General features: G+C 25.5%; 1 protein-coding gene across 4 annotated transcripts in view; it reads right to left on the bottom strand.

The window, feature by feature from the left end:
• Positions 1-989: 989 nt before the first annotated feature.
• Positions 990-24,278, bottom strand: part of LOC145843905 (uncharacterized) — a 28,252-nt gene continuing 4,963 nt past the window's right edge. Inside the window, exons 4-20 of one of the 4 annotated variants that reach the window (XM_082951177.1) lie at positions 20,315-20,387; positions 20,182-20,258; positions 18,254-18,472; positions 15,149-15,290; positions 13,476-13,564; positions 11,668-11,748; positions 10,966-11,067; positions 10,445-10,547; positions 10,276-10,379; positions 9,802-9,901; positions 8,484-8,595; positions 7,383-7,505; positions 6,755-6,880; positions 3,548-3,670; positions 2,909-3,073; positions 2,732-2,844; positions 990-2,024 (exon numbers count right to left, since the gene is read on the bottom strand). In XM_082951177.1, the coding sequence (XP_082807303.1) occupies positions 1,785-2,024; positions 2,732-2,844; positions 2,909-3,073; positions 3,548-3,670; positions 6,755-6,880; positions 7,383-7,505; positions 8,484-8,595; positions 9,802-9,901; positions 10,276-10,379; positions 10,445-10,547; positions 10,966-11,067; positions 11,668-11,748; positions 13,476-13,564; positions 15,149-15,290; positions 18,254-18,472; positions 20,182-20,258; positions 20,315-20,387 (2,092 nt within the window). In that variant the 3' untranslated portion in view covers positions 990-1,784. Of the gene's footprint in view, positions 2,025-2,731; positions 2,845-2,905; positions 3,074-3,547; positions 3,671-6,754; positions 6,881-7,382; positions 7,506-8,483; positions 8,596-9,801; positions 9,902-10,275; positions 10,380-10,444; positions 10,548-10,965; positions 11,068-11,667; positions 11,749-13,475; positions 13,565-15,148; positions 15,291-18,253; positions 18,473-20,181; positions 20,259-20,314; positions 20,388-24,278 lie in introns of all 4 variants that reach the window. The other 3 variants (XM_082951178.1, XM_082951176.1, XM_082951179.1) reach the window with 3 other exon arrangements.

The following is a 24,278-nucleotide window of genomic DNA, read 5'->3' on the forward strand; positions in this document are numbered from 1 at the left end:
GAATCGAAACCTGAGCCACTTAAACAGGACACACAAAAGAACATAAGAAAGTAAAAAAAAACACATTCTAATCAACTATTAGGGAGATGTTGTGCTAAGTTATATTAATATTATAGTATACTGTAATATTGGTTGGTTTTTGATGTATCTTGTTCTTCTTAATTTTTTGAATATTTTTTTTGAATAATTATTTAGCAGTTTAAAAGCAATTTGTTTACATTGAAGTTGAATGTTTTAGTTTTATACTTAAACTATACTTGTCTAAAACTTTAGATAATAATTTTTGTTAAGTTTCTTTTATATACAAACTACTTAAAGAAATTAGAGGTAGATTTACTAAGACAAAATTCCTTAAGCTATACTGTTAAAAAGATGGTGCAAATCTAACTAAAAGTGTTGATTATAAATGATAGATAAAAAAATTCATTTAACTAAAAATACATTTTTTAATCTTAAAGTTTTAGTACTTTAAAAAAATTAAACAACTGTTGCGGTTTCTATAACATGCGTACTTAAAAATAGGTAAAGAGTATATTAAATAATTTTATCATCTTCAGCAAAAAATTTAAGACTGAAAATTAAGTTTTACATTTACAGTTACTGATTGAATTTTTTTTCAGTTATGTACAAAACTGTTTTTACGAAAAAAAAAACAATTTTTACATAATGTTTTACTTATATCCCATAACAAATTTTAGAACTTATCTAAACTACTGTAAACACTTTAAAATTTTTTAAAGTATTAGATCTAATAAAACACTATTTTTTAACGATAAAAAAACTCTCCATCTTAATCGAAAATAAAAATTTAAACTAAGATTAGTTTAAAAATAGATACATTGTTTAAAAAAAGTTATAAAAAAAGTTAACTTTATGAGTATAGATTTTAATAGTTTTTAAAGCAAACAAAGAAATTTGAAGGGAAAGGGGATACAAAACTATACAATAGTTTGAAAAAAGAAAACTCAAACACTAAAATAGAAAGAAAATTTTATTATTAAATTTAATAGTTTTGCCTACGAAAATTTTTAGTTGTAAATTTTTAAAAGGTTTAAAACAGTTGGTGCTTTTTCTTAATAAATCGAAAATATAATAATGAGCACCATTTTATAGAACTAATGAAAACGTTAGCTTTTTTCACAAACTTCTTTAAAATTATTAAGAAAAAAACGAATTGCAAACAATTATTGCGTTTAAAAAAAAATCATATTTAAGTATCTTTTTTATTCAGCTTGAATATTTTTGTATGAAAAAAATTATTTATTTGTTTCTAATTAATTACATTAAAGACAGAACACAATATCAAAGTTTCCAGAGTGTTATAAAATAAAATCGAACAATTTCAAAATTTATATAAAAAAGCTAAGAAAGTATTAGGACGGTTTTTTGTCAAACTCATACTTTAATTTCTTCACAAAAATTTATTATACTGCTTTTAACTACAAGTATTAAGAAGTAATTTATAGTTTATCAAAATATTTTACTAATAGAAAAGCACAAAGTATAAAAGTGAAGCAGTCAATACATAAACAACAGCATTAAGCTTACAATTAGATCTATATACAAACGCTATGTTAAAAATATCAAATATTTTGTACAAAAGTTAACTTATAACTCTTTTATAAGTTGTTAGTAAAACTTAGTCCTATAAAATTCAAGTTTAATGTATTACACTCAAAGTACTCATGTTTCACACCAAAGGCTGTCTGTACAAAAAAAAAAGTTATTCAAAAAACTTGGAGTGATGTTCAAATGCCCTTTTTTAAAAAGAGAGTGGCACGAACTTAGTTGTTGTTTGCCGACGACCCTTGCGGGGTCCCTTCCCTCGACATCTGCTTGCCCTGCTGCCCCAGTGTCGGAGCCTTGCCCTGGACGGCCGCCTGAGCCACCGACGAGAAGAGCGCGTGGGCGTGCTGCACCGACTGCGGGTACACGTCAGCCGCCTGCATGTTGTACAGCATCGCGGCCGGGTTCAGTCCCGCGAAAGTGGCCGGATCAGACAAGTTCATTCGATTCATTTGTTGCTGCAATTTGATTGTAATGAAATTGTGTTGAAGCGTCAAAGTTACGAAAAAAAGTTGCTAAAATCAGCGTTCTTGTATTGTGTATTTACGATTAAAAGTAGTTAAAGATGTGAAGACAGTTTAAATAAAGCTTATAAAAAGTCAATAAAGTTTTGAAGCACTAATATAAAAAAATACAAAAAATATATAACGTTTGGCTTATCACAACTAAGTATTAAATATAGAATAATAACACAGATTTATTTAATGAATGTTTAGAAACTAAGCTTTGTGAAATTATCTTTGAAGTAAATTTAATTACTTTATAAGTATACTTTACTAACAATATTAAATTTTATAGCACTTATTAGATTATGACAAAATATTGATTTAAAGTTTCACTTTGTATTTGAAAAAAATGTTTTGGAATTAACTTAGTATAATTTTAAAATGTTAAAATTTTGCATTCTAACTAATAAAATAGTTTAAGTTATTTTAAAGGCATTGAAAAACCCAGTAAAAGTAATCAGATTTTTTTAGATTTTGAAATAAAATTTTTTTTAAAGAAAACTCAAAACTTTTATAAATAAGAATGAGTGTTACTAAACAAGTAAGGTTAACTTTTGCAATCAATTTAACAATTTATAATGCTTTAAGAAAAATTAAGTCTTCAAAAAGTTAATGATTGAAAATATTTTATATGAAAACTGTAATAGAAAAGAAAGTACTTGTATGTCGGGCCATCTTTGATGCTGAAGACCTCTAGTTGCTGCTACCAAATTACTTGCAATGGGGGGTGTTGTTGATGACCCAGTAAAGTCTGACCAAGCTTTACCGACATCTGTTTTAAAACCGAATTGAGTAAATAAATATAAAACTTTTTTTTTAATTGAAAAAATTACCACCAATAGTTGGATTAGGAAGCCTGTCAATTGCTTTTTGTCTTACGATTTTGTACATTTTTGGTCTTTTTTCAGTTGGTATAAGTTGAGTTGCATCAGTCAATACTCTCGATTTTCTTTTTAAATCTTGGTCCAATTTTTTTTGTTCTGCTAGACGTTTTTCTAAATCTATAGTTTTTAAAAATTAAATAAACTGTCTTAATTAGATTTTCCTAAAAATTCAAATTTAATTTTAAACATTTAACCTAAAGTAAAACTATTGTTATTAGTCATAGCAGGACTAATCTACTACCCTAATACTTAATCTGATGCTAACTTACATTTTTTTAGAAATGAAGTTTATTGAAGTTTATGTTTACTAGAGCATGGAAATTTTACTTAAACTAAAACTTTAAAATGCAGAAAAAAAATTAATTGCAAATTTGCTTTCTTAAGTGAGTTACAAAAACCATACAGTCAAAACATGATTGACTTTATTGTAGTATTAATCTGCATTAATTTCTTTAAAAGTTTGTTTCTAAAAATAATCTTAAAATATTTATGATTCAAACTAAAATACCTTTGTAGACTCTTATGTTTTTTGTCTACTCAGTTTTGATAAAAATAGGATAACAAAAATCGCAAAAAAATATTCTTAGTTACCATGTATTATGTTAGCGTTATCTTCGGATTGTTTGTCAACAGAATGTTTATGAAAATTAAGTCTGTGCCTTATATTAGGAATGATTTCCAACGCTGCTACTGTGTTTGTCAACGTAACAGCATCTAAAAAAGTAACAGTAATAAATATCTAAATAGTGATTTATATAAGTTTTAAAGTATAAGAAAAGTTGTTTTAACACACATAAAAAACCAAACAATTAATACGTTTATGAAAATTTTATAAAGTCAAGCCAGAATACTTATTAGAGGATTTATTATACTGTGGTAGCTGTCAGGACTTTTCAAGTAGTAGTCATTTTTATGGCCCTAAGAAATTATGTTGTAAATGTGCTACGCTTGCAAAAGTTTTACTAAAGCAATTAAGATCTTTGATATAAAACTCAATAAACTACTCAACTAAGAAAAAGGTCTCTGTTTTTTTTTCTAATATAATTATAAATTTCTACTTAATAGAAAATATATTTAAGAAGAAAGTAAACCTTTATGTTTGACAAGTTTTATTAATATAACTTATATTGTGCAAAACTATTAACTTAATTAAATAATAAATTTTAAATTTTATTAAACAAAACAACGTTTCACTCGTTTGAAGACGAGATCTTCAGTTGTTTTAAATCTTTTTCAAATAGATTCTATTCTATTTGAATAAGATTTTAAACAAATGAAGATCTCGTCTTCAAACGAGTGAAACATTGTTTTGTTTAATAAAATTTAAAATTTATTATTGATCAATCTCCTTTTATTTTATTTAAGTTGAGAACTTTAATTGCCACCTTTAAAGTATAAAGTACGCAACTTAATTAAAGGGAATTATTTTTTTGAGCTAAAAAAAGTAAATTAACTACGTGTTTTAGTTTGAACTAGACTTACTACTAAGTAAAAAAATTAAATAAGTTGCTTGTTTACAGAAGATCCTAGTCTTTAAACAAATTTTTCTAGTTTAGCTTTAGTACAACTCTTTTTTTTTACTTTGTATTATGTGCTAAAACTTGATACTATATCCTAAATTAGCTTTCTCATCCTGGTAATATTAAATTTTTACATGATCTTAGCCAAAAATCCTAAGTTAACAAGAATATAACTTCTATCGATCGGTTATTTGTAAGCATCTAATTATTTTATTGGTCTAAATTTAATAGTTTAAATAAAATTTGGTTAATTTAGACGCTAATTTTTTTGAACTTTTTATATATAATTGATTATTTTCGTGAGAAGCATCACAATTAACAAAATGCAAAATTGTTTAAGTTTAAGAATTTTTTTAAAGAGTTAATAATTTGAGATAACTATAACAGCTCTCATTTATATATCAGAGATAAGAATATGAGTAAATAATAAAGCAAAAAGAATATCCTAAATATATTTTTAAACGATTTTATAAATATTCTATACCTATTCTTCTTAAACTTTTTGTTAAAGGTCCAATATTGTATTTTACATGTCAAGCAAGTTCATGATAGATGTAATTACACTTGAAATCTAGAACATCTTAAAAAATATCAAGTTTAAAAAAAAGTTAAAAAAATCTCAGTTTAGAATAGCCTTTTTCACAAAGTAAAAGTCTATTTTTAACTAAGTATAGAATAAAAGTGTTTGTTCCCGCTAAGTGTCTAGAATTTTTAAAAACCAAAAAAATGACTTAAAAAGTAGTGAAGGACTAATTGTTATATTTTTGAAGATTGAATGTCCTCAAAGTCTTTTCATAAATACACAAAAGCAGTTTTTGATTATTATGGTGACGTTTCTGATTAAAAATTGGATCAAGGTTGCGTACTTACTCAAACTCTTTTCGGAGTTTTGCTTTAAATTACTTTAAATTGCGCTTTTGGATCGTCAACTAACTGAAAGTTAAACTCCATCAAAGAACTGATAATCATCCTTTAAACCTTGCATGTCTGAAAGCAAAGCAGAAGGTGAAAAACTTAGTACAAGATCTCCTTTTTGCTGATGATAGATCCCTTCGCCCTAAAAGTTTAGACACTTCTTAATCAGCAGAGTCAGACTTTTGCCATATCTTTTGCCTTAAAAAGCTAATGTCCTAAGCGAAGGAACAGATATTCTACCAGCAATCAAGAACGATGGTAAGGGCATAAAAAATGTAAAAAAAGTGTATTTGGCTCGAGTATTGCGTAAAACGTATCATTGGACAAGTAAATTAATTGTAGCGTTTTAAAGTTTTATGATTTTTCGTTTGACTGACTATAAAACTCTTGGATAACCAAAAGTTAGGTTTTCGCTCTAAGTATAATACTTTTTGTGCCTGTGTATGAAGTAAAACTTGGGGAATGATGTTGTACTTAACGAAACGTGGACCTTGTTGAAAAAAAACACTTATGATGCCTTCGATATATAAAAAAAAAAAGACAAAAAAAGAATAACCAAAATAGAAACATGGAGACTTACTAATTTTTCTACTATCTACTTTAACCTCAGCCTGTGCAGGCTTCGCTTACTTAGTCATGTACTAAGGATGTGCGACGAGCGAATGACATCCAAAAGTCAATGTTGTACAGCGAGTTGTTAATTGGCAGACGCAAACGCGGTCGGTTAACAGTACGTTCACTAAAAGCGACCCAAAAATCTTGAATGTTAGCACTTATAAGTGGAAAGAGTCTGCTTATGACCGTGAAAAGTTTGAATACAAAGGACTAGAAGAAAGAAAAAGGCGACACTTTAGAAAACCCCAGCAGACGAAGAAATCAGAATTAAATTAAATTCTATTTTGTTTGCTTTTTCTTTGTTTACTTTTTATTTATTTATTTTATTTCAATACTTAGTTATATCACTGTGTTTGACTCTGTTTTAAGTGTAGCGTTTTTTTTTTTTGTACAACATTAAATTTTTGAGAACAAATGCTCTGTCGATCTTGACTGGTAGCGGGCCTATTGTTACTATTTTTAAACATTTTACTTCTATTTCTCATCAAAATAAATTACTTAAGAAAGTTAAGTTTAAACTATTATGTTTACAGACATTTAAACTTAAAAAGAAGCGAAACTAAATAGGATTGTTTAACTTTAATCACAATAGTTTATTCAAAGTGTTATGAAGTATTAACCTAAGTTTGTTTTTATACATTGAATGCTCCTTAAAAATAAAATTTTACTTAGCGTTATAGATGTCAGTACAATAAAAGACTACTTACTTAAAAAAATTAAAAAATCAAATCAAATCTTTCTTACAAACCTTCAGCCGAAATGTTAGGTCCTTTACTACAGCGACCCATCAAGTTTTTAAATTGGTTTAGAGCATCACCCATTATTTGTTCAAATAGATCACTGTTTATCATACTACTCCAAAACTTTTGAAGATCTAAAAAGGTTTTTCATATGTTATTTTTACTTTAGCAGTAGTAAAAAAAAGATGTTAACAAGAAGTTAAGATAATTATTTTATACAGTTTTCTGTTAAACAAGAATATTTAGAGAGCTTTATATTGTACAGTACTTTAGAGGAGATTTTATTTATACCACAATTTCTTAAGTTAACAATATTTTAGTGTCGATGATAAGCTAAACTTTCATTTTGAAATTTTCTAACAATAGACTTTTCTTACTTTATTTTTTTATTTTTTTTTAACTTAGACTTTTGTCTTTAAATTTGGTTTGTTGACTTCAATAATAAATTATTTAAACTAGTTTAGAAAACAATCGTATTTAACAAATGCCTATACACAAAAAGTTTACTAATTCAAGTAAAATGCATACTTTGTTGGCTAAATAGTTCTAAGAATTATTTAAAGGTAAAATAAAAAGAAGGCATGTTTGTTTTATTTTAAGTTAGGATGTTCAAATTCTTCTTGACCATCATCTAACCGTATGCTTTTTCTCCTGTTATACTGGTGTCTCTCATAATACTCCCGTCAAGACCACCAATTCCAGAATCTTCAGAAGAGCTAGATCTTTCAAGAGAATCAGCTGGATGCATGTTCAAGATACCTGTTGAAGGATTTCCTACTAAAACGTTTGCAGTACTAAGTTCGTACTTAAATAAACTAAGGACTTTTTATTTGATACTTACCTAAATCTGAAACTAAACCAAGTCAGTTTAAACTCTTTCACTATTTTGCTTTTATTACGATTGTTTTACAACACCAAATTATTACTTTTTAATGTTTGTTTGTAAGCAAAATCATGCATTTTTAAAACTTACATTTGAAGCTAATTTTGTGTTAAAACTGTTCATTCTAAAAAGTTTCTTAAATGTTAGTCTAAACATAATACATGCAATACTTATATATTTAAAACAATAACTTACTTTTTATTTCTATAGACCATTACTTTTGGTAAAAGAAGAACTTGATAAAAGTTAATACCAAGTTTAAGTTATACTTTTATTTTTCTTATGTTAGGAAAACTTATAATTTAGTCTACTATTTATTTTAATTAGCTTATGCTATAAATATATTTAAAAAGTTTAAAGTTTATAGCGAAAGAGTTTAAACTGGCTTGGTTTTATCGTTTCAGGTTTTATAATAATACTTTATTCAATAAACTATATCTAAGTTAGTCAAAGGTGTTTTTATACGTCTAGACTACGTGTTTTGTATCAAAATTAATTAGATAGAATAACTGTTTTCGCTATTACGTTTGATTACTCAAAGGTCTAGGTATGTTCACCTTTGAATTAGTCTGTTTTATGAATTTTTGAATAAAAGTTTCTTCTTGTCAGCAAATTAATTTCTTATACTATGGGTCAAGTACTAAAAATAGTCAAAAGTACAGTGAAAAGTTTCACTTTAAAAGTTTCAAGATTAAATTAAAAACTCTTACTTATAAAATACTACCATAAATGCTTCAAAAAAGTTATAGGTTAGTAAAACCAAATTTCAAACAGATTAAAGAGCAACAGAAAAATTTTAAAACAACTAAAGTTTTGTGAAACTTAAGAAATACTTTAAGGACAGTGAAACTTACCTCTTTTGTTGAGGTGGTGTGGGCCAGTTCTTCTTGAAGCTATTACACTTGTGTACATGGATCCAGAGTCGTCATGGGTGTGCTGAGTAATGACTGATGTTTCAGTGTGAGGCTTTAATATTAAATTTTCATCAGTTCAAATGATTTTTTTAATGCAAAATACTGAGTTAGTTTAAGAATTTATTTAAAAAAAGTATAAGTTTTTGCTTTCGATAAAAATCTTACGTGTATCATTAGAAATCTTAAAATGTCATGCCTATTTAAAATAAAAAATTTTAAAGGTATTTTAAGAATTAATACGACAGCACTTTTTTAATCTTTATAAAAATTACTAATTAGTTTTTGGTGACATTTAGATAGTTTTCGAAGCAAAGTAAAATTTACTTTAAAAAAACAACATATTTCAAAAACTAAATCAAAATATTTGTTTAAGTTTTACTTTGAAAAATGTTTGTTCCTTCATTACGAATTTTGTTATAACTTAAACTAAAACATAAGGATAACCAAATTTAGATGTTATTGTTATCCAGATAATATTTGTCCAAAAAAATATATTTTTTTTAGTTAAATATGTGTTTGTAGTTTTGTTTCCTTTTGTAGCTAGTAAAATTTTATTTACTTTTCTTTTACCTAAAAATTTTTTTTTAGAAAAGTAAACTAGTTTATTTTAAGTTGGTAAAATGTTCTCATTAAAATACATAGAATTTGTTAATGAAATTTTTCTTCAAAATTTATCACTGTTTATACTGTAGTACGAATAAAATCTTATAATAAAAACTAGTCTTAAAACGGTATTTATTTTTTCTAGATAGTTACTATTTGATTATTCCAAATAGAATAATAGTTACTCCATAACGTTTCTGTCCACACTAGTGTGCACAAGTGCAATTAAAAAAATCACTGTTTTAACATACAGTCATTTTTTACTATGCAAATAATTTTCTCCTAACTTTAGAAATAGCACAAACATCACATTTTAAGTAATGAAATAATAAACCTATCCTTTTCTAAACAAAATAAAAATAAACGCTGATAGTTTTCAAGGTCAAGGTAACACGAAATATTTAAACTTAAAGTATTTAGTTTACATTTTTTAATATGTTATAGAACAAAAAAACTTTTAAATAAGTTCAAAACACTCTTATACATATGTGCTAGATAGTTATTTTTTAAGTTTTTTTAATAAATAAAATGCTGAGCTAATTAGTACAATTTCAAAAAAAGGTTGTTTATGTAACGATCTTACTATAAATCAAAAGTTAAACATTTTAATATTCTTCAGTTTAGCAAAACAAAAGCAATTAGTTAGTATACGAACCTGCACTGCAGGCTCATCAAAAGATTTGTTTGATCTGCATTGATTTGAACAGTTGTTATCATGATCATAATAGTTCAAATCTCCTTGTTCAATTAGTTTTCTAAATTTATAAAGGGTGTTACTTTAGAACATTAAAAAGTAAAAAGTATTTTAAGCAAGGAAACTAATTATGTTTAACATAGTTATACCATGTCTACTTTTTGTAGTACTCATTTATAATTATGTAATTATATTTTTTTTATTAACAACAAAATTTTATATTGCACTTTGAAATCTAAAAAAAAAAGCTACTTCCTTTAACTTAGTCACTTTGGTTTTTGTTTAATTTCTAAAAAAGAGTTTAAAAAATTATTAAGAAGTTTATAGTTATGTAAAATATTTCTAGTCTTTTAATCATTACTTTTGGTTGTTTAGTTAAAAGAAAAGTTGTTCAACAAATTTAGGAAATCTAAAATAAAAGAGTAGGTTAAAAACCTTAGCATTTGGCCTTTTATTCTAATTGCTCGTTTCCAATCTTTTAAAGTTGACTTTCCTGCCAAATTTACGAATTCTTTTGGAGTTAACCAAGTGTCTTGCGTCTGAAACAAAGTTTATAGTTATTAAATTTTTAAATTTATTCGAAAAATTAATCTAGCAAGCTTACTTTCACACATTTAGCGTTAATTCCTGGACAGACAAATTTCTTCCAAATTAGTTCTCCTTGATTGTTACCGCAAGTGATTGGATATGTAGTGTCATCATTAGGTCTGTTGAGAAAGTTTAACTTTTTAAAGACAGTATTCACATTTTTTTCTTTTGATGAAACAAAGTTTGAAACAAAGTTAAGTATGATTTCCATGCTAAATGATTAATGCATATCAACAAAAAAAGACAGTATATTTTAATATAGTTTTATAAGGTATCTATTAAGAAAAAGTTCATGCAGAGTTTATGAAGCTTTTGATTTGTTTTTAAAAAGTCAAATGTAAAGCTTTAGAAAAAAAGCTACATTTTAATGCAGTCTAAACAAGTTTAGTGTCAGTAACTTTTGCTTAAAGTAACACTATTGTTTATGCTTAAAGATATTAAATGTAATAAAACGTTTACAAGGACTTATCAATTATAATTTTGTAGTAAAAAGAGTAATTAGATCTTTTTTTTATCATTATCTAGCTCTTTTCTTACTTATCATGATCGTTTGAATCAGCTCTATAATCTTTAGATAAGTAATGGTGGTTGATTGTAGGAGATGAAACTCTTTGTTGATTTGGCTGATGTCTTTCAATTCTACATAAAGAACATCTTTTTTTAATGATTTATACTTTTAGATTTAGGAATATAAAAAGAAGAAGAGAGTCAAAAAAGTTATGGATTTTAAATGGTGCTACAAATTACTCCAATTTTTTATTCACTATAATCCAAATCAAAATTTACAATGCAACCTTACTAAACCCTTCTACTGAAAAACACACAATAATGAAGGACCTAATGGTATCGACGGATAGTTAAGCTGAGTTTTAATAATTTTTTGTTTAATATTTTTCTTAACTTTTTGTCCTCTTTTAATTTAAGTTATGTATTTTTATTCTTTTTATAAGAATTTTTACTAAACTTTTTTTATAATGAAAATGTTATGTCTTAAATCATTACATGATAAATCTTAAAATTCTAAACGCTTTACAGTATTATAGACCCACACTTTTATCTTTGATTATAATTTATTATAAGTCTTCTATTGTTTTTTGCATTTTTTTTTGTCTTCATTAACTAAACATATATTTCAAAAAGCAAAATGTATAACAGAAAAGCTATTAAAGTTGTTTTAGATAAAACCACCGGTAAGCAACAAAAAGCTAGCATTCAAAAAATTACATAAACTCGTAATACCTGTTCATTATGTGTCTGTTATCAGTCATATAGTTTGACTTTGGAGGAGTGAGCGTCACAACGTGGTTATCTTTTGAGTTTCTAAATAAATTTGTTAATACTTTTAAGTTTGTTAACAGTTAATCGTTTTCTAAATTACTAACTGTAAAGCTAAGATAAATATTACTTTAATTTAAAAATAAACATAATTTATAAAAGAATGTTCATACGAAAGCAATTTTTTATAAACTAACTTAAGTAAGTTGAAAATAAGAAAAAATAAGGCATTATTTATAAAGCAGCAAAAAATGCTAAAAAAATGATGTTTAAAATAACCTAAAATATTTATTTCTTTTCATTTTTAATAAATACACAGAAACTAAAAAATAAGGTTTCTTAATGATGGCTAAAAAGAATGATATGAGTAAAATAGAATTTTAATTCACAAAAAAATCAAAAACAGATTATCTAAATTTTACTTTTAGACGTTCTTCATACTATTTTTGTTTCTATGAGCAGATAAAATTTTAAATAGGTTTACAGATAACACTTAGGTTTATATTCCTTAAAATATATAAACCTAAGCCTAACGAAGCAACAGAGTCATTATCAAAAAACATAAGTTATTAAGTTTGAAAACACTACCTGTATCTTCCGACTACAAAATGTTGTATAATAAGGCTATGGCTTTATATGTATAGATATTGTTTACTAAGTAAAAACAAGATGAATTTAAGTATTTGATTTTTCCGTAAAATATTTATTTCATAATGATACTACTGATTCCGTGTGAAATTAGAACATTCTGTACAATCAAGTCAATGTTAAAACTGTACTACGTTTTGGCAAAACATTTCAAACCGATATAAAGATCTCATAATTGTATGTATAAACTTATACATATTTATATATATTTATCCATACTCAAAATATAAAAACCGAAAATTACTCGAGAATTTTTACTTCTAAAGTTTAGTTTATGTTACCTAAACAGTTGTTGAAAACTTACAAAAAACACTTGTCTCATTAAATAAATTAAAAAATACAACACATCTGTTGTAATATATTTAATTGCAAATATATATACTAAGTTTTAATTCTATAACTTTGTATCATAAATTTTTACTTTCACCTTTTTTTTTTTTCCTTTTCGAATACTAAACAAAAAAAAATTATTAAAATCCTTTTAAAAAAGAACCTTTATATGAATAAAAATTACACTTATTATATGCAAAGCATAAACAGAAAGTAAATAGTAAAAGTTAAACTAAAAGATTTTAGCAATTATCTCAAGAAGATACAAAAAATAGTATAATAGTTATGTAGAACTTACAACTGCATCATTGCAAAACCAAAACAGGTACTATTTTAAATATTTAATTATAAGTTAGTAAAATAGTTATAAAAAATAGCAGATTAAATAAAACTGTTCCTGTTATTTTGTGTATTGATTATTTTTTGAAGCAATAAAACTCTTATTTTCATAGTAAATCCATTAAGCTTATTTAAACAGCTTACCTTATATATTTTTTCAAAAAATTATAAAAACAATATAAATTATTAAATTGGTAAAAAGTTTCTTTAAATAAAATTTTCAGTAGAATGTAAAAAAATTTATTTTAAGTAAAAGTTTAGTGCAAGTAAAACACTTGTATAATCAATGTTAATTTCATTATTTCACTTAACTGATCTAGTACCTTTTATTCTTATAAAACACTGTAAGTATTTCTAAGAGACAAACGTTTTTAACACAATCAAAAAAAAAAACAGATCCGAGACTTTTAATCGAAAAATATTTATTTTGAATCGAAATCTAATTAACAACCAACATTTTGTCAGAATCAAAGGAAGACTGTGAATGGCTTGCCTTCAAGCGAGCCATGCGTTCAACTACCATTGATGTGCTACGGTCTTGGTCCTTGAAAAAAAAATCATGTTTGTTTAATTTTATATCAAAATTTACTATAAACAAATGAATATTTACAATTATGAATGTGTTGAATTTGAACAATTGATAGCGATAATTTAGGATGTTTTTTAAGGTAATAAATATTGACCAAATTTGTAACAAAAGCTGGATAAAATTCTTAATCGTAACTAGTTTCTTATAAACTTTTAACCATTCTAATTTCTAAAATTTATCAAGAAGGTTTTTTAGATAAATAAATATTAATAAAAAAAACTTAAGTATGTTTCTTATAAACAGAAATATAAAACTGAGTTTCAAAGTTATCAACCACTTAGTTAGCGAAGCTTAAGAAAATAATTATGCTTTAACATTATTATCAAGCAAAAATTTTTACAAAATATAACATTGGTTTTAAAAATAAAGTTGTTTAATGATCATTGGATAAAAAGTAGCTTTAGCGAATTCTCATAGATTTTATTTTACTTTCGAAAGTTAAGTATTTAAACCATACAAAAACAAAAAAAGTAATTCAGTAAACTAATGTTTTAGTTTTTTAAAAACAAAAAAAAAGTTAAATTTTAAAAACAAAGGACTCATTGCTAATTAAAGTATAGTAATTTTTGCTTAAAAAAAAATTAATTTAACTTTTTAGAGCTAGACAGACCAATACTACAAACTAAAGTTTTCGTAATTAAATACAAAAAGATCAAACAGAAAATTTTAGGAGTAAAAAAATATATAAAAGTTTTACTAAAAAACTACATGTTAACCAAAATATAAGGCTTGTTTTTTAATAGAGTAAAATGCTTTTATAAATTTTAATTTTAAAGTTTTAAATTTTTACTTACATTATACACTTGTTTTTTACAAAAAAAATGATCAAGTGAGTCTTGAAACTAATTTTCTTATATTAAAATTAGTATTTGAACTTTTATTCTAAAATTTAAATAGTCAGTAGTATAACATATGCAAAATATACACTTAAACTTTCTTGAAAAATTTGTTTTCTAAAGTCTAAGATGTAAATAAATCGAAACAATCATATGTTAAAATTATGTTTCTTACATTCATCTAATAAAATCTTTAGAGGTTTTTTAATAATAAAAATTTATAGACTTGGTTTCTACAGTACTTGCAGGAAATATAGCTTATAAAACACTTTTTCAAATTTTTAGTAACAAATCCAATGGTTTTAGTTTAAGATATATTTTTAGCCAGTTTGTAATTAAAAAAAAAAAACTAATACACTGTTAAATGCAACTTTTGTATATATACCATTCTTGTTATTAAACTATAGTTGAAAAAGTTAAATTTGAAAAGATAAAAAAAAATTAAAGTACTAATGTATTTGAATAATTAGTATTATAAAAAAATATATTTAATTAAACAAAGCCAAATATATATATAAAAAAGACCTTACACCTTTTGATTTAACTATTTAGTCGTAGATATTTTATAATGATTTTTTTTTTTTGTAATTATTGTACTATAGTCGTAAATATGTTATTACACTTCTTTTAAAATACAGCTCAAACTTTAATAAATACTATCGTCAAAATTTTATATAAGTTTAATTACTTTTGCAAACTCTACCTGTGATGGCTGTCTTAAAAGAGATTTTGTTTTTCTGACAGTATTCCCTATTTCCATATTTTTTTGCTGTTGCTGTTGTTGATGTTGCTGTTGTTGACTCGCTATTTTTGCTTGTAAAGTTGATTGTATATAGCTCTGTATTCTGCTTGTAAAATACCGTTTTGTTACCTCTTTTTATAGTCAAAGTACTACAATGAACAGTTTAATAAGTGAAAAAAAAGTATACAACACAAAGCCAATTTGTTTTAGTCATTTCTAAAATTAATCAACAAGTTGCTGTAAACGTTAGTGCCGTTTTTAAAAATTGAAATTTTGCCATTATAAATCGATATTTCAGAGGTTTTTTGCTTCACGTTCATGCGCGTATGACGCAAAGCAAATTTTAAACGTATGAAGCGTGTGTATTGACCGATAAATTGAGTTTTTACCTCGTTTGAACGTGATAAATCAATTTAGTGCATTGCAAGAAGCATTTTTTATTTTAACGCAGTTAAAGTAGCTGCGATGAACTTTATTGACGTAGAGAGTTATTTATTTACATGTTCAGCTAAAAAGAGGATATTAAAATAAGCTAGTATTTATAATGTTAAGAAATCTAATAATTTAAAACTTAAAATCCTTTATCCGGCTTAAAGTTAGTCTATTTTTTCTAACATCCAGGTAGTTTATTTAGTTTCTAATAAATTTAGCATATGTATATATATTTCTCTTACATTTAAACAAAGATATATAAGATGATTTAACGTGTTATCATAAAGAAATTTTTTTTAACGTTTTTGCATAAAAGATTTCAAAATGACAGTCTAAACAATATGTTTAGTTTTAAAAATCTAATAAAGAATAAAAAAAGAAAGATAAAAATTGGGAGATGTTTGAAGAAAACAACTTTAAAATTTAAGATATTTAATACTTTAAAGCTTTTTACTTTGTTTTTACTGTTGTTTAAAAATACTGTAGTATAATTTTAATAATGCGTTTTTTACAAAGTTGCTAAAAAGAAAGAAAACCGACTGTTTTTTAATAAAAAAGCAATCAAAGTAGTATTTCAGCACATAATAATATTAAACGTCAAAGAGCAAACCATTACAAAAGCTTGTTTTTTAGTATCCGTTCAAAATCAAAATTGTTTTTCTTATCATCAAACTGAGCAGTAACGTGTAAAGTAATCACCCACACGTCCTTGAAATTTCACGATACAGTCATATAAGACTTTGAAAAATAGTAACAGATTGTTTTTCTATAAAAAGTACTAAGACTTTCTATAACAGGTAAAACTAGAACTTTTTTCGTGACTTAGATACGCTATAAATACATTTTAAATCGATTTAAGTGATCAACAGCCATTTCTAGCTAATATATCGAAAAGTTGCGGCGAAAACATGGGTTCCCGTTTCTCGCGTTTTGTTGTATCAACTTTTATAATGACCTAAATTTAACACAGCATAATTTCAACAGAATAAAGTAAGAAAAGTAGTTTAGTTTCTAATTATTTACAAATTGTTAAACGCTTAACTTTCACAGAAAGCACTAAAATGAATTGTGTATAAGGAAGCAATTAACCTTATAACAACAAGTTAACAAAAAAGTTGTTTTTTGCAAAAAGGAAAATGTTTTCTATTTTGTAACATAGTTTTTCAATATTTATTAAACTTATTAGTTAAAGAAATATCCGAAAGATCTGTTTGTGTCGTATTTAAAGATGATACTGTAGAAGTCTTAAACTATTTTTTTTAAATAAAGAAAAAACTTAAACTTTGAACTTGCTTATTTTATAAAACTTGTTTTGTGAATACTTTTTTTAAAGTAACAAATTTTGTAAATGAACTTGTTTATTTGAGTTAAGTAAAAACAAAACGCAGATATTTAAATTTTTTGATAGTAAAACAGATTAGATTTTAAAATCAAACAATGCTTACTAAATAGCTTAAGTATCATGCCAAAACATAAGACTTAAAAATTTAAAATATTTGATTTTTTATAATGCTTTATAAAAACATTTGTAAGTTACTCAAAAATTTTCAAAGTCTTTTTATAGCTTTATCAAAATCAGTAAAATTAGTTAAACATTTTGGTATAAACAACTTCTCTCAGATTAAATGAACTTAAAAATTCAAGGCTTACTACGAAATATAAGTTATCACATAGTACCTCTAATTCACAAACCACAAACATACATGGCTTGGAAAATTAAAAACATATATGTAAAAGGCTACACAATGTTCGTTTTCAAATTTGCTGTTGTTTAAATTCCTTGAAAGAGCTGTACAGCAGCGCTTTGTCACGACATTTCAAAAGATCGTGACTGCGGGCCACTTGCGTTATGGCTTCGAAGACAAAAACGATCACGAGAGTTTACCAGGAGACAGGTAAATGAAAAGTTTTGTATTTTTTCAACAGATACCGTACAAACCATAGTTACAAACTTCGAATGCTTGAGACTAATTTTCTTTAACCACTTGATCGTGATAGGTCAAGTTCTAACAGTACAACGCGGTGTCCGAATTAATTGGCTGCATTTCGAATGACCTTCAACTAGAAAAAATAAAATACCATCGCAGACACGCTACAATTTATCGCGAGAGCCTAATGACTTTCGAAAAACCGCGACAGGAAAATTAATTTACACGGCCGCAAATTTTGCGTCAAAAGTTATTCGTATGGGCGTGCGCGTGTTTGTTGCAAAACACCGACTTACGTCAATCGAACGTCGCCGACGTCCGTATCGACGCAACGCACAGCGACGGTGGTGCCGATCGCGCCCTCAGGCATAAACTTTGATGTGAGCTTCGTCGAACGGTTTGATCGTGCGTTGCTTTGCGTCATTTCTAAAATTTCGTGTTCGACGTTTTTAATTCGTGCTTTTCTTTTTTTGGTTGAAATTAAAGTTGCGTAACGGAAAATTACTTTGGTTTTTAGTCTAAAGAAATATTTTTTATTTTGAGTAGCTTTATTTGAATATATTTAAAATGAAAAAACAGACCATCATTATTCAAAATTTAAAGTTTTTTTCATAAAAAAAAGTAATTATATTGAATTACCAAGCGGTCGCGTCAAAGCTTTAGCAGAGAAAACTTGCGAGTGAAACTAGCAAAAAATCGTTCTCACCTCTGATCCTGAGACGTTACAAAATTGGAAGTGCTGGTCGCTGATGAGGAGGAGCTGGCTGGTTGATTTGCAGCGGAGTGAGAAGATTGCTGCTGAGCGATCAACTGGGAAGCAGCTGGCTGCTGGTAAGCTGGCAACTGCGGTGCTTGGTCTTTGGTGGGCGAAGATGCGGCTTCGGTCGTCGCAGAAAGTGCTAGCCGAGGTTTCTTTTCGTCGCCTCTGTTTTTGCAATAATAATACTTAAACTAGTTCCTCTTTTGATTGTAGCTTGTAATAGTTTTCAAGGATTTAGTTTAACACAGCATTTAAACGACTCTAAGATTAATTAAAAAATAAAAAGAAACTAGTTTTTTTAGGTTAATTGCAAATAAAATAAAAAGAGAAACATATACAGTTTAACTGATAAAGTTTTGTTTTGACAAAAAATTAACTAATCAAAAGTAATCTTATTTTTGTACAAAACTAATTTTATGAATTATATAGATGCTTAAAATAAAGTTTATAACTTTAAAGTTTATTTTTACTGATTTATTTTTGATTCAACACTTAAAAATACTCTATGAGCAGTAGTTAATTTTAATTGAACAAAAACAAACTTTGTACGTTTCTTTGAGGAAACTCACAAAATAAACAAAGCACAATATTATATAATCACGGAACCATACAGTCTACTTCACTTTTGTTTATTTCTTATCAGTTGTAAAATCTTTAAACCAAATAAAATTTAAAGCCATAATTTTTTTGGGCAGCTTGTTATGTTAAAATTCTATTTATTGTTTTAATATATTTTTATAAACTTAATGTTTACAGAGTTTTAAAGTGGTATAACGAAGCTTATAAAACTATAAGTTTCAATTTGTAAGTTAATTAAGTATATAACAGAAAAGCACTATTGTAATTTAAAACTTTTGTATTTTTAAATATTGAAGAAATAAAGTAATCGAATGATGTTTGATAAAAGAAATGCCTGAAATAGTATTAAAAAGGTCTGATTTTTAGATTTTTTAAAACAAGACTAAAAACCAAAACAAAACCTAATTTTTTTACATAGATAAAAATTTACATCGTTTTAGCTCTTAATAAAGAGTAAAACAATTTTTTAATTAAATAATTTTTACATTTCTAAATATTTTTTTAATATAGAACAAGAATTTATTTTATCACGTTTGCGAAAGAGCTTTTAGAAGTATGTATTAAACTTTCTACGTTTTCTTAATTATTTTTTCTTTAATTATTTAACATATATAATGTCTTGATGTGTAATTTTAAGCTAATTTTTTATCAATATTGGAAACTATAAAACAGTTTTGACCTAAACTTAAAAGACCAGTTAAAATTTTTACTTCTTAAATATTCAGTGTGCACAAAGTTGAGATGAGTGTGACAAAACATAACATTTATACGCTTCTTTTAATTTTTAATGTGTGTTTGTGCTGTACTTGATTTCTACATGAGTGTGAATAAAAAAGAAAAAACAAATTTAATAGCCATAACTTTGTCTAATCGATTGGCATTTATTTTGTTAGCTGACCTTCTACAAATAAATAAAGCAACCGTAAAATGCGATATCGGAGACGGAGACAAGACGAAAATGAAAATTGCTTTTTTATTCTGCTTTCGTCATGACAACACGCAAAAAAACAGACATCTACGAAATGAGGCCACGATTTCAGGTTGTTTTTATCATAAGGATACATAATTTTTTTGTTCTATTAATAAATAATTTAAATTATCGTTTAAAAATCACAAATCATGTTCTGTTTAACTTCGTATTTTAACTTTTATGTAAAGCTAGTTAACAGGTCCTCCTTATTTAATAAAACAATATTGGAATTTCATTACTATAAAATGCTTCAACTACTATACTTAATTTAGTACTTAGTTTTTAAAATTCAACTTGAATAGTAATTGTCAGCAATTTTTTTTACCTTATTTCACCGACGTACTGAAATCTAGGGTCTTCGGGAGCTGGTGACTTTCTTGAACACGCTGAAGAGTCAGAGTCCTAAAAGTAGTTATTAGTAATACATGCGAGTGAGTGAGTTGAAAATTAAAAGTTACTTGTGAAGGTATCTTCCGAGGACGGTAGAATGTCTTTTGGACGCTTTTCTGTCCTTGCTTCTCTGGCGTTGAGCTAACGAATTCGGTTGTTAATAGTTTTTGTATAGATACTTTATTTAAGTACTTAACCTTGGAAAAGTTTTAGTTTTAAACGAGATAAATTACCAAAAGAATATTTCACTTAACAAACTAGCACTTTGTTTACTAAATTAATCGTTAAAAAATAATAATGTTAACAAAATATTAAAATATAAACATTAATAACAATTATTTGTAGCCTTGCTAAGTTTAAAACTCTCACAAACTTAATTGAGTTTTTTTAAAAGAAATTTTAAGAAACCAGGTTATAAATAATTAAAACAACAGTATACAATAAAAACTTATTACTTCAAAAACATATACGATAGACTTGTTAAAATAAATATATTTTCTTTAAACAGCAGTTTAACATTTATAATCAAAATAGTTTTAAGTCTTTATAAACTAGAATATCTTTTTTTACAAATATATTATTATATACAAAAACTTATAATGTTCTGAGATAAATATTTAAACTAACTTAAATAATGACCAAATGCTTAATAAAAATATAAAACATACAAAACTTGTGTTTTTGTTCTATTTTAATGTTGTTTAACACCTGTAACATCTACTTTATTTAAAGTCGTATAACTTTAAAAATCTTAAATTAAACTAATAAAAAAGCACATTACATGCTTTCTATTTACTGACGCACGTAATCATTATTGTTTATTCCTACGAGCTTAATTTGTCAGGATCTTTATTAGCAAACTTTTACCAAGTATTTTTTCGATACTTTTAACAAATTTTATACTCTTAGTGATTGTTTTAAACTCAGAAGTTAGAACAATATTTTTTTGAACTTAGATATGATTTAACCAATAATGTTTTGATAATTAGTTAATTTTAAGCACTTTCAAAACAAAAACTTTGTTTTGTTTATCCAATACGTATGTCAGAAATGTAAAGCTTTACCTAACACATACCTTATTCTTAAATCATGAATCTAATTTTCGATTTATATGTTTTAAACTTTTCGAGTTTTTGAACTGAAATCAACTATAGGTTAGTATCAAAAAACATACTACAATTACTGATAAGTTATACGGTTCATCGTCTGAAACAGCCATGTGAACCGATTATATCAGTGCTAAACAAAAACTTCTTATACCGTTTAATTTTTTATATTTCGACTAGACTCAATAAAATAAGCGATGTATCAACTAAGACTAAAAAAGTAAAAACAAACTCAGACACTTTTGCAAACTTGATAAAACTCATTATATAGATCAACTTTGAATCTTTATTTTAAGCTGTTTTATATTTCAAAGCGTAAAATTAAAGAATATATCAAAGTTACGTAACTCAAAAAATCATTAAGTTAAAGCTACATGTTTGAAACAAAATTTCTTATATCATCTAGGATATACCAGAAAGTCTGAAAATAAAAATTGTTTTTGATTTGCTATGACCCCTGAAATAAAAATAAGTAATAATTTACTAAGAAGAGTTTATAAAATTATTTAAGATTTTTAAAAGTTTTTTGTCTATTTTTTGCTCATTAAAACTACTGAAAATTGTTAAAAAAAATCATCAAAGTATCTTTTTTATAATATACTTGTTATATACAACCATGATTAGGTGTTATCTACAAAGAAGAAAAATAAACTTAGACATTGAGACCTAAGTTTCTAAAAATATTAACCTATAAAATAGCTGATTGACTACTGTTTCGTTAAATATTTTTGAACTTAAAAAATATTTTAACACGAATCAGGTATGTTACTCCAAGTTAATACAGTGTTAAAATAAATCGAAGGTTTAAACGATAAAAGAGCTTTAAATTATTAGTATTAAATATTCAAAGTTTCACACGTCTTTACTTTTTTTTATTTTACTAATTTAATCAGCTTATAAAATACTTTTACTAAAATATAGGTATTTTTCATTAACACCATGTTATTTTAAAGTTTCTACTAAAGTAGCCTTTGTAGTTCAAAGTTTTTTTTCAATTAAAGTGATTAATTTAAACTTATTTTACTGATACTTTGAATTTTGCAAAAATATAAAAAATTACAAGTAATGTACTTTTAAAAAAAGTAAATATAACAATAAAATTATAACGCTGACAAGATTTTTGGTTTTGTTACAGAACTACGAAAACTATGAATCTACTTCAACTTTATTCGCGTTTAGTTATAGAGGTCTAGATATAAACTTAGTTTTGTTAATTAACTTTAGTTTCTAATTAAGTTTCTAAATAAATAAATATTTTACTGAAATGGTCTAAATTAAACAAGATTTTTAAAAAATGTAAGTTATTCAGTAATTAATTGTTTGAACAAAGCCCAAGACTACCTTGTTTTGAGAACAAAAAATTACACTTTGAAGCACTTACTCCTGCAAACCTACTTTTATTCTTTTTATTTTAGAAAACTCCTTATGTCTTCCACCATTTTAACGTTTATGCTGAAACCATGTCACTTAATAGTTAAACTATTTATACTTAATAACTTTATTTTTGCACGATTATGGTTTGAACTGTAACTATTAAGCTTGTTAAAATCTCGTTAATTAAAAAAAAAAGTTATTTAAACAGTTTTTTTTTTATATTTAATCTACTTTCAGAACTTTAGCATTTGTTTTTACTAATTCTTTACATTTTAGACTTTAATACATTGTTCTTTTTTTAACTTTAATACCATTATTTCTCATACAACTTAAAACTTCAAGAAAATGTGGATAATTATATACTAAAATCGTTTTCAAATAGTAGTTGCCATAATAAATTTGTTTTAATTTAAAAAACAAAATATAAAAAATGATGCAACATTGTTTACTTTTATAAACCGATACGACAGTTAGAAATATTTATTTCGGTAATGACGCGAAAAATTAATTTGATTGAAGCCTTTATATTACACACTTTTTTTTATACTTAATGATTTTGTATCTTGCCACTCTACTAAAGAAGGTTTTAAAATATTTACAAATACATCATTACTATATTATATCTTCCGTTATTAGTTAATTTTGCAATATAAACAAGTTAAAACTGACCTTATTAAACTTATTTATCGATTTTATAAAAAAATTAAAAATGGTTAAAAAAACTAAAGTACAAACATTATCAAATGAAAAAAATAAGACCATATTTATTTTAAAAATGTTAAAAACAATACAGTTTCAGAAGCAGTTTTAGCTATTTTTTTAACCTCAAAGCAAAAACTTTACTTTTTGATCTCACAAGTATCGCAAAAAAACAAATAGTTTACAATTTCAATTCTAGTTAGTCCTCATCGTAAATAAACACTAATGTTGTAGGTTCAAGACGTTCCAGACTTATTTATATTCCATATTTTACAAAGTGGAAAGAAAAAGGCAATACTCTTTTAAAGTTATTTTATGACAGATATTAGAGAAAATTCTTCTGAAACTTTTTTGTGCTCACGGACCTGACATTTTACAGTAGAGAAGAAAAAAGTATCCTCGTTATCGGAGGTTTGGCAAAGATATTCTGCAAATGAACTATACACATGAATAATTATTTAGGTGAAACTTTGGCGTACAATTGTAACCACTAAGTACGAATTTAGTTAACACTTTTGCTTTAACTCTTGTAGTTTTTATTAAACGTGGTTTTGATTTTTTAGATGACATATAAAACTTTTAAAACTACTGTTTTATTGATAGTCTAAAACTATACTCACTACAAACGTCTTTTAAATTAAACAGCTTTGAAAAGAACATTTTAAACTGAAAAAACAGTAGACGTTGATTTAGTTAGATACTTCAAATGAAACTTTTTTTACGATTGGTTATTGTGTTAGTCCCAAATAAACTTCTTTGTCTATGTTGTATATCTAAAATTTATTTAAAAAGTATATTAATTAGCTTAGTTTATGACAAAAAAATTTTCTACGTTATACATTTTGTAAAACGT

Source organism: Thalia democratica, chromosome 9 (genome assembly GCF_965202585.1).
Source record: "Thalia democratica chromosome 9, ktThaDemo2.hap1.1, whole genome shotgun sequence".
Lineage (NCBI taxonomy): Eukaryota > Metazoa > Chordata > Thaliacea > Salpida > Salpidae > Thalia > Thalia democratica.